The sequence below is a fragment of the Brassica napus genome, chromosome A3 (assembly GCF_020379485.1).
Source record: "Brassica napus cultivar Da-Ae chromosome A3, Da-Ae, whole genome shotgun sequence".
Classification (NCBI taxonomy): Eukaryota; Viridiplantae; Streptophyta; class Magnoliopsida; order Brassicales; family Brassicaceae; genus Brassica; species Brassica napus.
This window is the reverse complement of record NC_063436.1, coordinates 13,394,436-13,409,280: the sequence shown is the minus strand read 5'-3', so window position 1 is coordinate 13,409,280 and position 14,845 is coordinate 13,394,436. Positions and strand designations below refer to the sequence as shown.

The window sequence follows — 14,845 nt, the reverse complement described above, 5'->3', positions numbered from 1 at the left end:
AAACTAACATATTTATATATTTTATATCGTATATAATTTTGTTTAAATGATATTAGTATATATACATATACATAATTTGAATATCTATTAATAAGACTTCATATTCATACGATTTATGATTATTTGTGTCTTGCTTGAACAATAAAAATTAAACCATTGTTGACAAATTTTTTAATGTGTGACTTTTACCATTTTTAGTAATTAATAGTCATTTTAAAAATTTTAAAATATAAGAAAAATCTAAATTTTTATTATATTTTTAATGTGATTTCTTAATTTTTTTTAATAATATAAAATTAAACAAAAAAAAAGAGAGCGGATACAAAAACTATTATCAAATATATATTATTCGTAATCATTGATTGTCATATATATGTTAATCGTATTAGACTTCATATCACACAAATCTTAAAATTACATTTTTTTCCAATTCTATAAATTTATTTAACAATCCCAAAGTCACATTTTCTCGTCAAGATAAAATTATATTTTGTGCCAATATCGTCAAAATAGATATATTCCAGATAAAACCACAAAATTGTATTATATATAAAATAACATAATTATATTTTATCACAATTAAATTTTCAGTCAAAACCATTAAATCATATTTTCACTAAAATAGTACACATTTTTCGTCAAAATTAAATAATTTTATTTTCCATGTTTTGATAAACAACGCAAGTCTAAATGCACATTTTTGTTTTATTTGATAACTTATATCATGATCTGTACGACAAAGCAGATTTTATTTTAGATTAGAAAACTTATAAATTAATTTAATGGTGTTTAGTGTTAAGACAGTAGTTGTATACTATTTATTTTTGTGTATAAGTATATATCATACTAACTACAATTTAAATAAATTCTCTTATGCTCTCTATATTTCCATTATAACATAAAGTTAATATTTTTAATTGATAAAAATGTATGTAAATTTTATTCAATTAGCTATATAATATTATATAGCTTTATTTTTGTATATATATTTTTAATGAAATCATTCAGATTTTTTTGAAAAGAATTGAGCCAACAAAAAAAGATATGGATATAAGTAGAGATTTGCCCCAATGGATTTTGTTAATTATCCATTTCTAAATTGAAGCTCATCATCTTACAGTTTTTCACGAGGAACAACAAATAAACGTTTGTGTAATCTTTTGTTTTTGTTTATGTCGGGTCCGAGCAGATTATATGTTGTTACAATTATATAAGCTATTTTTATAGACTTTTAAAGCGCTAGAATATTTTTTAACAAACGTTTTAACATTTTTATTTTAGTGTATTTGAATTTTGAGGTTATTAGATATAAAATCATATAACATTATTGAATTCATTTTTTGTTATTTAAATTTTCGTTTTGAATTTTAATAAATCTCCGTAACTTATTTTATTAATTCTATGATATATTTTGATAAATTTATTTGATGTCAATTTATTGCAATTTTTTTACGTACAATATTTAATTTAATATGCAAGTTTATTTAAATTTAAATGATGGTAAGTTTTATTTATGAAAATATAAATACAATAATCAATAAATTTAATTTATTCGATATTGATTGAAATCATTTTGTATTATTTAAACCTGCAAAAAAAGTTATATTTATTTTGATTTTTCATTAATTATTTCAACGCTTTAGTGAGTTAAAATGTTTTATATTGTTTGGACACAAGATTAATTATTATGTTGTTTGGAAGCATAGATAATAGTGTAATATTATTTCCATAATTACTTTATAATGAAATGGTATATTTAATTTAAAATGCTACAAGAAAAAGGTTGGGTCTAAGAAAATATTTCATTTTTAATAAGAGTGATATATACTCATTTATGTAAATGTAACCAATTCCATATACGACTGGTCTTTCGTTTGAATCATAATCCTATGGCCATTACATAATCTGGCTCTAATACCATATTAGTGATGAGCCTAAATCATACTCAAAAGCTAACTTAATAGTGGATGATTGCTCATACACTTATATATTACCCAAAGACTGTTTGACTAAACGATGTGCGACATTTAATAAGCCTTATCAGAATACCACAGCAATATAGACCACCACATAGACATGAAACTATTTTTGTGGAAAATCATATGTTAGGCTAAGTCATGGACTCCGATAAAAGTTAGATAGATTTCTGACCTAAAACTAATTGGTAGTAAATACACTAGTTCTAGTCCATTATATATTACTCAAGTATTTTCAATATGGATCTTATCTCCAACGTCAATACCATAAGATATCTCAGCTCCTACGGTATTAGTGATGAACCTATATAAGATTAGATTAATGTTATCCAATGATTACTTATATAAGAAATCTTAAAGCTAAGAGAGGTGTTATTCAATATATACAACTTTTACTACAAGTGGACATTTAGAATTAGTGTTTAAGCTCCAAACGTTATACTATTCCTGTTATAATTAATAAAATAATATTCTGATGATAGTTTACCCGTATATAATATAAAGCCAACTATCAGATGACATCTTATAAAACAGTTTCTCATAGAAGAGATTGAATCTCTCGTGCGGGAGACCTCTTCTTCAGTGCTATATCTTTCCTATTCCTTCTTACTTTTTCATTTGTTTTGATATTTTTATTAAGAGAATCTTGCTTAGAACTTTCCAAGTTACGTTTGTTATTATTATTTTCTTGACCTCCTCATGTTCGTTTTTTTTCTTCTGATAATTTGAATTCACTGTATCGTTCATACGATTTAAGTAATGTTTTACTGAGTCTGGACCACTGTTGAAGTCTGTCATTGGCTAAAGTTTGAAAGGCCAACAACGTACTGCTCACTGCTTTGATTCGTCTATTTATACCTCATAGATTTATTCTGAATCTGTATCTCAAAGGTCTCAGTGAACTTTTTCTTTGTTTTGTGGGCTTGACTCGAGATTTGATCCTTTTCTTATTTATTTTTTCCCCCGAATTTTTGGTGCATCATTCGGTTTATACCGAGACCAATGTCAATGGAAGGGTCAAGTAACGCTTCTTTGAGGGTAGTGTTGTTACATGGTAACTTAGACATTTGGGTGAAGGAAGCTAAAAATCTTCCTAACATGGATCGTTTCCGGAGGTACAAGAAGAACAGTACAAGTGATCCTTACGTGACTGTCTCTATCGCAGATGCAAAGATTGGCACAACTTTTGTGATCGACAACGATGAGAATCCTGTGTGGATGCAGCATTTCTATGTACCGGTGGCCCACCATGCTACGGTGGTTAAGTTTGTGGTGAAAGACAATGACCGTTTTGGATCAAGGTCCATAGGAGATGTTAGAATCCCAACCGAAGAGTTGTGTTCAGGGAATAGGATGGAAGGGTTGTTTCCGATACTGAACACTAGTGGGAAGCCATGTAAAAAGGGTGCTGTGCTGAGTTTGGCTATTCAATACACTCCAGTGGAAATGATGAAAATTTACCAAATGGGTGTTGGTAATGAGTGCGAAGGAGTTCCCGGTACGTACTTCCCTTTGAGGAAAGGCGGTAGAGTTACTTTGTATCAAGATGCTCATGTTGAAGACGGGACACTTCCGAGAGTGGATCTCGATGGTGGAATGCAGTATATACATGGAAAGTGCTGGGAGGATATGGCTGATGCGATTAGACAGGCAAAGAACTTGATTTATATCACAGGATGGTCAGTTTACCATCCGGTTAGGCTGGTTCGTCGCAATAATGATCCGACTGATGGTGTATTAGGGGATTTGCTTAAAGAAAAATCTCAAGAAGGTGTTAGAGTGTTGCTATTGGTGTGGGATGATCCATTTTCAAGTAGCTTTATGGGGCACAGAACAGTAAGTGCCTAACTATGTATTATGTTTCTTTTAACATTCTCTCTTTTATTAATAGTATCTCTTATAAACTATAGTAATAATAGATTGAAGCTGAAAAAAATAAATAGATTGACTTCTGGATATATCCAAAAGGTTATGTAATAATAGCTTGTTCTACAAGTAAACAAACTAGTCCAATCTTCAGGGTCAGCTTCGGGTCATGCTTGGTGAAACATTTGCTACATGCTCCCATTATAGATCCTCATGAAGCAAAAATCCAAATAAATTATATATTTTAAATATTTTTTAGTGAACATATAAATCCCACATTTGTTTTGTTGTTTTATTAACTTAAAATAAAATAGAGTTTTATCCGCGCGCCCGCACGGATATTTGTTTTTATTATTATTATTATTATTATTATTATTATTATTATTATTATATGTTTTAGCTTTTTAGTATTAATCACTTAATTGTTTAAGTTTCTATTATAAATTTGTATGCTATTAAGTTTTGACATTTATTTGTCTTCTTCAATGTGGTTAGATTCTGAATTTATAAGTTATGAGTTATGTTTATTTTTTGTTTGGGTTATTACCTTTTATTTATTTTATTTTTATAATTATTAAAATTAAAACTTAATTAGAGTAATAAAAATACTGTTGAGTTTTATTAAAATATATTATATTTTGATTTAAGGTTATATATAAATTCAAGTTTGATATTGGGATTTGTTTAAAATAAATACATAACATAAACATTAAAAAATATAGAGAAATTTCCTAGGATACCTTTTTTAAAATTTTTGTCACAAAAATAACACCCAGTGAAGAAAATGACCAAATTAAGTTTTATTAAAAGGTAAAAATGTATTTTTACCCTAGGGTTAACTAATAAGACTTAAGATTTAGAGTTAAGGGGTAGGGTTTCGGAGATATGACCAAATTTTAAAAAATAAAAAATAAAATTTTCAAAATAAAAGAGGCTATTTTGGTCATTTTTTTTATTAAGAGCCATTTTTGTGACAAAAACTAAAAAAATGTTATTTTTGAGAATTGTCCAAAAATATGAGTAGATATTCAAAAAATATAGTTAGCCAATAATTTAAGTTATTGAATTTGGCCATTTAGCAATGATTTAAATTTGGTCCATATATCATAATTACAATTAGATATGGATCATTTACTTTAATCTAATGTATTATTTTTTTTATGGAAATCTAGACTAAAAAATATCAAATTTAAATTTCACATTTGTCAATGAGAATATATTGTAATATAAAAATTTAAGAAGTATTCCTATTAGTTATCTACATAAATTATACTTTGTTAGATAATGTCTACATAAATAAATAAATATATATATATATATATATATATATATATTCGTGATTAATAGGAAGATATTCATTAATCTTAAGAATATAACATAATTTTTTTCGAATTTGAGGACTGTCTATAACCCGAGTAAAAGGAGGCAAATTGATTTTTGATGAATATTGTGAATTGTCTTGCTTAATGATTATATTGTGGTTTGTAAAGTTGACCGAACTATTGAATTGACATCGTTAATTTGTTAAAGTTGTTAAAACCGGTGGTTTATTGAAGTTGGTATAGACGTAACGTTTGGTTAATTGTTGTTAAACTTAAATCTGGGTGATTTTATTTAAATGTTAAACATGGTTTAGGCTAATGGCATAGACTTGTAATATTTAAGGATAATTGAGGGTTGATTTCTATTTGTACTTTAGTTTTAATAGATTAGATATATATATATATATATATATATATATTCGTGATTAATAGGAAGATATTCATTAATCTTAAGAATATAACATAATTTTTTTCGAATTTGAGGACTGTCTATAACCCGAGTAAAAGGAGGCAAATTGATTTTTGATGAATATTGTGAATTGTCTTGCTTAATGATTATATTGTGGTTTGTAAAGTTGACCGAACTATTGAATTGACATCGTTAATTTGTTAAAGTTGTTAAAACCGGTGGTTTATTGAAGTTGGTATAGACGTAACGTTTGGTTAATTGTTGTTAAACTTAAATCTGGGTGATTTTATTTAAATGTTAAACATGGTTTAGGCTAATGGCATAGACTTGTAATATTTAAGGATAATTGAGGGTTGATTTCTATTTGTACTTTAGTTTTAATAGATTAGATATATATATATATATATATATATATATATATATATATATATTCGTGATTAATAGGAAGATATTCATTAATCTTAAGAATATAACATAATTTTTTTCGAATTTGAGGACTGTCTATAACCCGAGTAAAAGGAGGCAAATTGATTTTTGATGAATATTGTGAATTGTCTTGCTTAATGATTATATTGTGGTTTGTAAAGTTGACCGAACTATTGAATTGACATCGTTAATTTGTTAAAGTTGTTAAAACCGGTGGTTTATTGAAGTTGGTATAGACGTAACGTTTGGTTAATTGTTGTTAAACTTAAATCTGGGTGATTTTATTTAAATGTTAAACATGGTTTAGGCTAATGGCATAGACTTGTAATATTTAAGGATAATTGAGGGTTGATTTCTATTTGTACTTTAGTTTTAATAGATTAGATTAATGGGCTAGACAACATACACCAATTTAGTGACCTAGTAAATTGAAAAAGTCCCTAAAACTAAAAACCTAATTCAATAGATGTGGACTATGGAACTAACAGATTGTTTTTAACAGATTGTTTTTGTGAGAAAACTTGTATTTTATCAACTGTTTAGCACTTCTTATATATTAAAACAGAAGTCACAACCTTGATTCATGTGTGATTTTTTAAAAAATGGACATAATGGATCTATTCATAGAAATTCATATTACATTTTAGTTCAGACTAATAATAAATAAAAAATTTAAAATATTTTAATCATAATATCTTTTGATATCTTTTCATTTTAAATATAACTATATTTATTTTAAAATTCTAACAAATCTGTTTAAAAAGATTTTTACAAGATCTTCATTTTCAAAATTATATTTAAATATTTTTGCTAATTTCGAAATTAGTTTAAAATATTATTATACATTAATATATTCAGTTATATAAAATTAAAAAAAAATTATAATATTTTATTTATTATATAATCATAATCAATCATATTAAAATAAAATTATTATATTGAGCTAAATATAATAAAATTGTATTAAATTTATATATTTATATATTTTATTTTCATAATTATAAAATATTTATGTTCAAAAATAAAATCTAATATGTTGGTAAGATGGGTTAACGTTATCAAACTATATAATACATGTATAAAAATTAACATGTATTTCTTTAAAGTTAATAATATTAAATCTTTGTAACTACTTTAATCATAATATATTTTCATTTTACATATAAATATATTTATATATCTTATATATTAAAACAGAAGTCACAACCTTGATTCATGTGTGATTTTTTTTAAAAATGGACCTAATGGACCTATTCATAGAAATTCATACTATATTTTAATTCAGACTAATAATAAATAGGATTTTTAAAATATTTTAATCATAATATCTTTTGATATCTTTTCATTTTAAATATAAATATATTTATTTTAAAATCTAACAAATCTGTTTAAAAAGATTTTTACAAGATCTTCATTTTCGAAATTATATTTAAATATTTTCACTAATTTTGAAATTAGTTTAAAATATTATTATACATTAATATATTCAGTTATATAAAATGAAAAATAAAAAATCTATAATATTTTATTTATTATATAATCATAATCAATCATATTAAAATAAAATTATTATATTGAGATAAATATAATAATATTGTATTGAATTTACATATTTATATATTTTATTTTCGTAATTATTAAATATTTATGTTCAAAAATAAAATCTAATATGTTGGTAAGATGGGTTAACATTATCAAACTATATAATACTTGTATAAAAATTAACATGTAGTTCTTTAAAGTTAATAATATAAAATCTTTGTAACTACTTTAATCATAATATATTTTCATTTTAAATATAATATATATTATATTTTAAAAATTCTAATAAATCCGTGTAAAAATATTTAAACAATAACTTAATGTATTTTAAGTTATCGTTTAGAAATGAAAATAAATAAATAATATCCTATTTTATCTACTTTTATAGTCATGATCATGTTAAAATATAATTATTATACTAAAATAAATATGATAAAATTATATTTAATTGATAAATTTATAAATTTTTTTTCATAAATATAAACTATTTATTTAAAATATAATATGATGATAGAATGGCTTAAAATTAACAAACTATATAATACATGTCTAAAAATTAACATATCTTACACTTTTATATATACAATAATAAATTATCTAAAATGAATAAGCATAAAAATATTGGTAAAAAGAAATCCAGTTTTGAAATACGGGTCAGAATTTAGCATAAATTAAATATAAAATATTTTTTAAATATATTTTCTCATGAATATATTAATTTGCTTAATAACTAAATGCAAATACAATAAGATAAATATATAATAATAAGTGGTAAATACATAAGGTTTAAACAATTAATTAATTATAACATGTAAATTATAAAATTATTGTATTTTAAATAGTTATATAAATATTTAAGTATATGATTAACATTAAAAATATATACCATTTATGTTCCAAAACAATAATTTATGTATAGAAAAGTGAAAACATAAATCTAGTTTTGTTTAAAAGTATTTCTATGAGTTTTTTTAATTATTTCTTGTGTATTATATTGTCCCTTATTTTTAATTTTGTTTCGAACCTCCAAAATTACATTACAGGGCCAACCCTGCCAGTCTCACTTATGTTTGTTACACAAAACTTCTGCTGTTTTAATGAAACTGATGTTTGTGGTATGCAGCGCGGAATAATGAAGACAAGCGATGAGGAGATTCGCCATTTTTTCAAGAACTCGTCCGTGCAAGTTATTATTTGTCCTAGATCTGGTGGGAAAGGTCACCACAGCTTCGTTAAAAAAACTGTAAGATGCTTAATAATTACTACGTCACTGCTTAAACTCTTGTATGTATAGTTTAATCATCTGAACGTCATTGTGATGATCAGGAAGTTGGAACTATCTACACACATCATCAAAAAACTTTGATTGTAGATGCTGAGGCAGCTCAGGGCCGAAGAAAGATCATAGCGTTTGTTGGAGGGCTAGACATGTGCAAAGGACGTTTTGATACTCCTAACCATCCTCTCTTTAGGACATTGAAGACGCTCCATAAAGATGACTTCCATAACCCAAACTTTGCGGTAACCATTCAAAGAATATATCATGTTTGGTTTCCGTTTTTGGAGTTTAAATATTATTGTTCTTGATTCGTGTACATAATATTTTATTCATATTCATTGACGGATTAGACATCTGTGGATGATGGACCAAGACAACCGTGGCATGATCTGCACAGCAAGATTGATGGTCCAGCAGCGTATGACGTGCTTGCTAATTTTGGACAACGTTGGCTAAAGGCTTCAGAGAAAAGGCACAGGATTTCGATACACAGATCGTCTTCTGAGGATGCTTTGCTTAAGATTGACAGAATTTCAAATATCATGGGACTATCAGAAGCCTCTTCTGTTAGTGATAATGATCCAGAGTCTTGGCATGTCCAGGTAATTCAGAAATATGATGGGACTATAGTCATATGTGGTGGTGACAAAATGATCAATCTCATTTCTTTTCCATGAACTAATTATCTTTAGGTTTTTCGTTCCCTTGATTCAACCTCCGTCAAAGAGTTTCCAAAGAACTCAAAGGAAGCTAGTGGAGAAGTAATTAAGCACAACTCTGAATATATTTTAACCTTGTCATATCTTCTATAACCAACAATGTTGCTACTCTAAATATACTAATTATAAATATGTGCACAGAATCTTTTATGTGGGAAGAATATACTCGTAGACATGAGCATACACACGGCTTATGTTAAGGCCATAAGATCTGCTCAGCATTTCATCTACATCGAGAACCAATATTTTTTGGGATCATCATTCAACTGGGATTCACATAACGACGTTGGTAAGAAAACTGTAAGCTTGTGAAGGAAATTAAATATAATATAACCAGGAGTTTCTTGAAATGCAGGTGCTAATAATCTGATCCCTATGGAAATCGCACTTAAGATTGCTAGTAAGATTAGAGCTAGGGAGAAGTTTGCTGCTTATATTGTCATTCCAATGTGGCCAGAAGGTGATCCAACGAGTAAGGGTATGCAGAGCATTTTATACTGGCAGGTAAATACTTCTTTTATGGTTTGCTGAATATCATCTGACTTGAACAACAATCTTGCATGCTTTATACTGGTATGTTTTCATCATCTCTGTAGTATAATACCATGCAAATGATGTATCAAACTATCTACAAGGCACTTGTGGAAGCTGAACTTGATGTTCAGTATGAGCCACAAGACTATTTGAACTTCTTCTGTCTTGGAACCAGAGAGGTTGCTGATGGAAACGTTAACAACAACGCAAAGGAAAATCCCACACAGGTATATGTATATAGATGACTTGTTCTTGGCTTTATTGACATTTTTTTTCTCACTAAAACAACGAAATAATCCAGGTGCAAGCTTTGAAGAGTGGAAGATTCATGATATATGTGCATTCCAAAGGTATGGTAGTGGACGATGAGTTTGTCTTAATTGGTTCAGCGAATATCAACCAGAGATCCTTGGAAGGAACTAGAGACACTGAAATCGCCATGGGAGGGTATCAACCACAGCATTCGTGGGCTAAGAAAGGTTCTCGTCCTTGTGGTCAGGTAATAAAATTTCGGCTTCACGGGCTTAGAACTTTAGTAGCCACCACAATATATTATGAAATCTCGAGAATTATGAGATCTAGATTATATTTTCTTGTAGTTATTAGGAAAGCTAGAATTCACGTAACACAGTCCCCAAAATACAAATCTTTCTTCCCAGGTTATGTGTCCTCTAAAACATGGTTGCGTAATTCCCTATTTCTTGCAGATCTTTGGATACAGAATGTCTTTGTGGGCGGAGCATCTAGGGTTTCTAGAGAAAAGTTTCGAAGAGCCAGAGAACATGGAATGCGTGAGACGAGTTAGGCATTTGAGTGAGCTTAACTGGAGACAGTATGCAGCAAAGGAAGTCACAGAGATGACAAGTCATCTTCTTAAGTATCCAGTTCAAGTCGATAGGACAGGTCAAGTGACTTCTCTTCCTGGATGCGAGACATTCCCAGATCTCGGTGGGAAGATTATAGGCACGTTTCATAGGATCAAAGAAAACCTCACCATATGAAACTTATTTGGTTTGATTCGATTCATATGCAATATCTGCACATGAACGTATCAATGCCAATCTGAAACATTTCTTGCCATTTAGTGGTGATAATAAGAACAAATCCTCTCTAACCCAGAGGAATCTGAATATTCGCATTTTATGTCGTTCCTGGCTTTTACTTCTATGCTTTTGTGGGTTTTTTTTTTTACTTTTTTCCGTTTTGTTTTGTGTAACCGAAAATGAAACATTAAGAAAATAATTTTATGTAATAATGTATTATTTTGCTTGTAGTTTAATATTTAATGTTGTATTTGTATTTATAATTTTATATTTTAATGTAAGATTTTATTAATTAATATTATTATAATATTTTTATATATGTGCTAGTTATTTATAAAAAAAATATAGATTTATATTAATTATGACAAATATAAGGACCATAGTGTAAATTACTAATAATTTTAAAGTTAAATTTAAAATTTTGATTTTAGAGAAAAACACCTTGAAACTTCAAATATTGTATTTTGCAAACTCTATAATAGATAGTCCTTTAGAGATGCTCTTATACCAGTACACATCAAACCATAAATTTCAAAATGAATTTATGATGAGCAGCTCCAGTGATCGGGGAGCGAACTTCTCCTTAGACATTGGGCGAGTTGGTTTGCTTGCTGCTTAATTGTTGTCGGATGTAGGAATCAAATCCCGTTGGATGCAACATTTTTGCCTTAATTTTGACTTATGTTAAGTCGTAAATAACTGCCACATCATCAATACATGAATGCTTTATAATACGGTTTGACTGGAATTTTGAATTCGTGGATTAAATTGCAAAAAAAAAGAATTACTATATTGAATTTTTTTTTCAAAAAACATTTAAACGAATTTAACCGAAACGGAGTCTATAAAGGTGAACCTAAAACCCAAAAAACAAATCTTACATAAATTATGTATATCAATTTTGAGGATTTTTCTTACAAATTAATATTAACCAAATAAATATTAAACAAAATATTTAACTTTACAATAATAAAAATCATCAAAAACAACAAACCTGATTACATAAAACTATATTAAAAATCTAAAATAAATAACTGCACGGGCTTAACTCTAGTTCGTATATATATTTGGAACACCAAGACATCTGAACACACACAACAAACCCTAATATTTTAGATTCTCTACAGATTAATATGCAACCAGCTTTGTCCCATCAAACACCACCGCCATCTCCGGCCATGACGTCACCCTCACCGTCTTCATCCACCGTCTCCAGTAAAAGGTTCGTTACTCTCAAGCAATTCTTACAAAATATTATTCAGTTGTATTGGATTTGAGAAGCGTGATTAAGTTTTTAAATCTTTTCAACGAAACCAACGTATTTGTATTCTTCAAAAAGAGAAAGAGTGTTTATGTGTGTTTCTTATTGTATTCCCGTTTTAGTCTATGACCTTGAAGTATATTACAGCTTTCGCTTTGAGAGGACTTTGATAAAGTCACAAACTTTTATATAATCTGAATTTTATTGTTTTGTAGATCAAAAACTAAGAGAGAAGAGGCATTGAAACCGAGTTTCGCTGATCTTCCATCAAGTCTTATGGAAATAATAATGTCTCGTCTTGTATTAAAAGATAACATTTGTGCATCTGCTGCTTGCAAGTCATGGCTTGATGCTGGAGTCTTTGTTCGTGTAGTGGAAAAGCATCCTTGGCTTTTTTACATGTCTAGACGTGGACACTCACTTAAACTCGTCGATCCATTCCAATGGAAGTCGTACACTCTAGAACTGCCAGAGATAGCTAAATCAACTGTGTGTTACTCAAGAGAAGGCTGGTTACTTATGCATAGATCCAACTCAAAGGACATCTTCTTCTTCAGCCCTTTTTCTCGGGAGCTAATAAGTTTGCCTAAGTTTGCGTTTCCTTTTAATGAGATTGCATTCTCTTATCCTCCTACATCGGATAACTGTGTTGTGGTAGCTTTAAACTTTAACGTGCAGCATCGTGTCACTACTATCAGCACTTGCCATCCTGGAGCAACTGAGTGGATTGCTAGTGTCTTCCCTGCTAACTATCAACAGTTTTCTATGAAGACCAAGATTGTCTATCACAATGATCGATTTTATTGCTTTAACGTGGGAATAGAGAGGTTGTTTTCCTTTCACCCATCTTCCCGTACGTGGAAGTCGTATCCTCATGCAAATTTAGATCCTACTCTGACACAAGATTGGTACAAGAAAGAACATTTTTTGGCAGAGACTAAAGGAGAGCTGTTTCTCATGTTAACAAACTTAAATGAGGAACCAATGGTCTATAAACTAGTTTCTTGGAGCTGGAAAAAGATGAGTCCTAGTGAGCTTGATGGCTTGACATTCTTTGTCAGTTTTTATAACTCTGAGTTAGGAACTAATCTCCCATGGGTGAGGAACAACGTATGTTTCTCAAGGTTTGGTTACAATCGCAGGCATGTATCCTACTCGTTCGACCAAAGCAGGTACAATCCGTCTATTGAATGGAACAACGAGTTAGATCTTTGTCCTCCTCAGAGCCTCTGGATCAATCCGCCCAATAACGTTTTAGACTATTTGTGAGAGCTTGCGTGTAAGATTTACTAGTTTTTTTGTTTCAATTTCTAAGTAATTGTAGGCCTGGGAGATTCCTAATGTAAGAATGCTTTTAGATATTAAACTTGTTTCATCTTAAACAGACGAGGTTTGTGGACAAATTGGCTATAGAGATAGCATATTCTCCTCAACTATTGGCTTGAGTTTCTAAAATTTGAAAATAACCAATTTTTTACTTTTATTGTTTCAGTTTTTTAAGAAATACACTTAAGAACCTTGCAATGTGGGTGCTTTTATACGGGGTATTTCGTCTTCCATTTGTTGTAACAATTTCTTTAGAAATTTTGAAGCTTTTTATTTTCATTTTTAACAGTATTCACATTTTTTAAATCAAAAAAGCATAAGAAGATCTACTTATGTATTTTATCAAAAAAAAAAAAGATCTACAAAAAGATCTACTTATGAAAGAGAAAAAAAGGAAAAATGTAAGCTGTATAGATAAAAAGAATCAATGGTGAATTAACAAGTACAAAGATTGACTTTTGAACGATATATTCGTGTATATATATTTTTGGAGATATATACGAAAACTAATCCTAGGAGTTTAGATTATGTATTACCAAACACGACAACCGTTGCCCCGTCAGGCACCACCGCCGTCTCTGTTCATGACGTCACATTTGCCTTCTCCGACCATCATCCCACGTAGATGGGTGGCAGAGCCTGCTCACCTTATCAATTTTAGGGCATTGGTCCAGACCTCCTCTCACATTAGTACATTTTGGAGTTTTCATATTCATATATTATATAATTAATATATGATAATATAATAAAAACTATAATTATCTCTTAATACTTTTCAATAATATGATAATTTCTGTTTAGTTGTTGTGAATATTAATTTTATTATATATTTTTTATTTTGAATGTCGAAAACATTTTTCTGCATATAGTTTGAGTTTGTATATACAATTTTTAATTGTAACTAAAATATAACTTTTGGCATTAATTTTCATAAGATTATTTTTTCTTAAAAATAATTTTAAAATATAAGATTAGAAAACAATTTATTTTTTGGTTCGTATTAAAAAAATTAATACGCATATTTGATATAAAATAAATTATTTTTACCCTAGGTCCCTAATATCCTTCGCACGACACTGATGGGTGGGTTAATTCATGAAGTTTTTTCGAGTTATAATTGATATTAAGTTGAACTGGATTTG

At 28.5% G+C, this 14,845-nt stretch overlaps 2 protein-coding genes across 3 annotated transcripts; both read left to right on the top strand.

The window, feature by feature from the left end:
• Window positions 1-2,361: 2,361 nt before the first annotated feature.
• LOC106389395 (phospholipase D gamma 1-like) lies at window positions 2,362-11,342 on the top strand. 2 transcript variants are annotated; one of them, XM_048776050.1, is made up of 10 exons: window positions 2,364-3,812; window positions 8,665-8,784; window positions 8,868-9,062; window positions 9,171-9,422; window positions 9,513-9,581; window positions 9,681-9,828; window positions 9,895-10,043; window positions 10,136-10,300; window positions 10,375-10,572; window positions 10,781-11,342. In XM_048776050.1, the coding sequence occupies exons 1-10, from the start codon at window positions 2,979-2,981 to the stop codon at window positions 11,072-11,074; spliced, it is 2,424 nt and encodes an 807-aa protein (XP_048632007.1). In that variant the 5' UTR covers window positions 2,364-2,978; the 3' UTR covers window positions 11,075-11,342. The 2 variants fall into 2 exon arrangements, with proteins under 2 accessions (XP_048632006.1, XP_048632007.1); XM_048776049.1 differs by having other exon boundaries at window positions 2,362-3,812; window positions 10,375-11,008.
• Window positions 11,343-11,845: 503 nt separating this feature from the next.
• On the top strand, window positions 11,846-13,790 carry LOC106443828 (F-box protein At4g00893). Its single transcript, XM_048776048.1, has one exon. It carries the CDS (start codon window positions 12,654-12,656, stop codon window positions 13,644-13,646), a length of 993 nt encoding a protein of 330 aa, XP_048632005.1. The 5' UTR covers window positions 11,846-12,653; the 3' UTR covers window positions 13,647-13,790.
• Window positions 13,791-14,845: the final 1,055 nt, after the last annotated feature.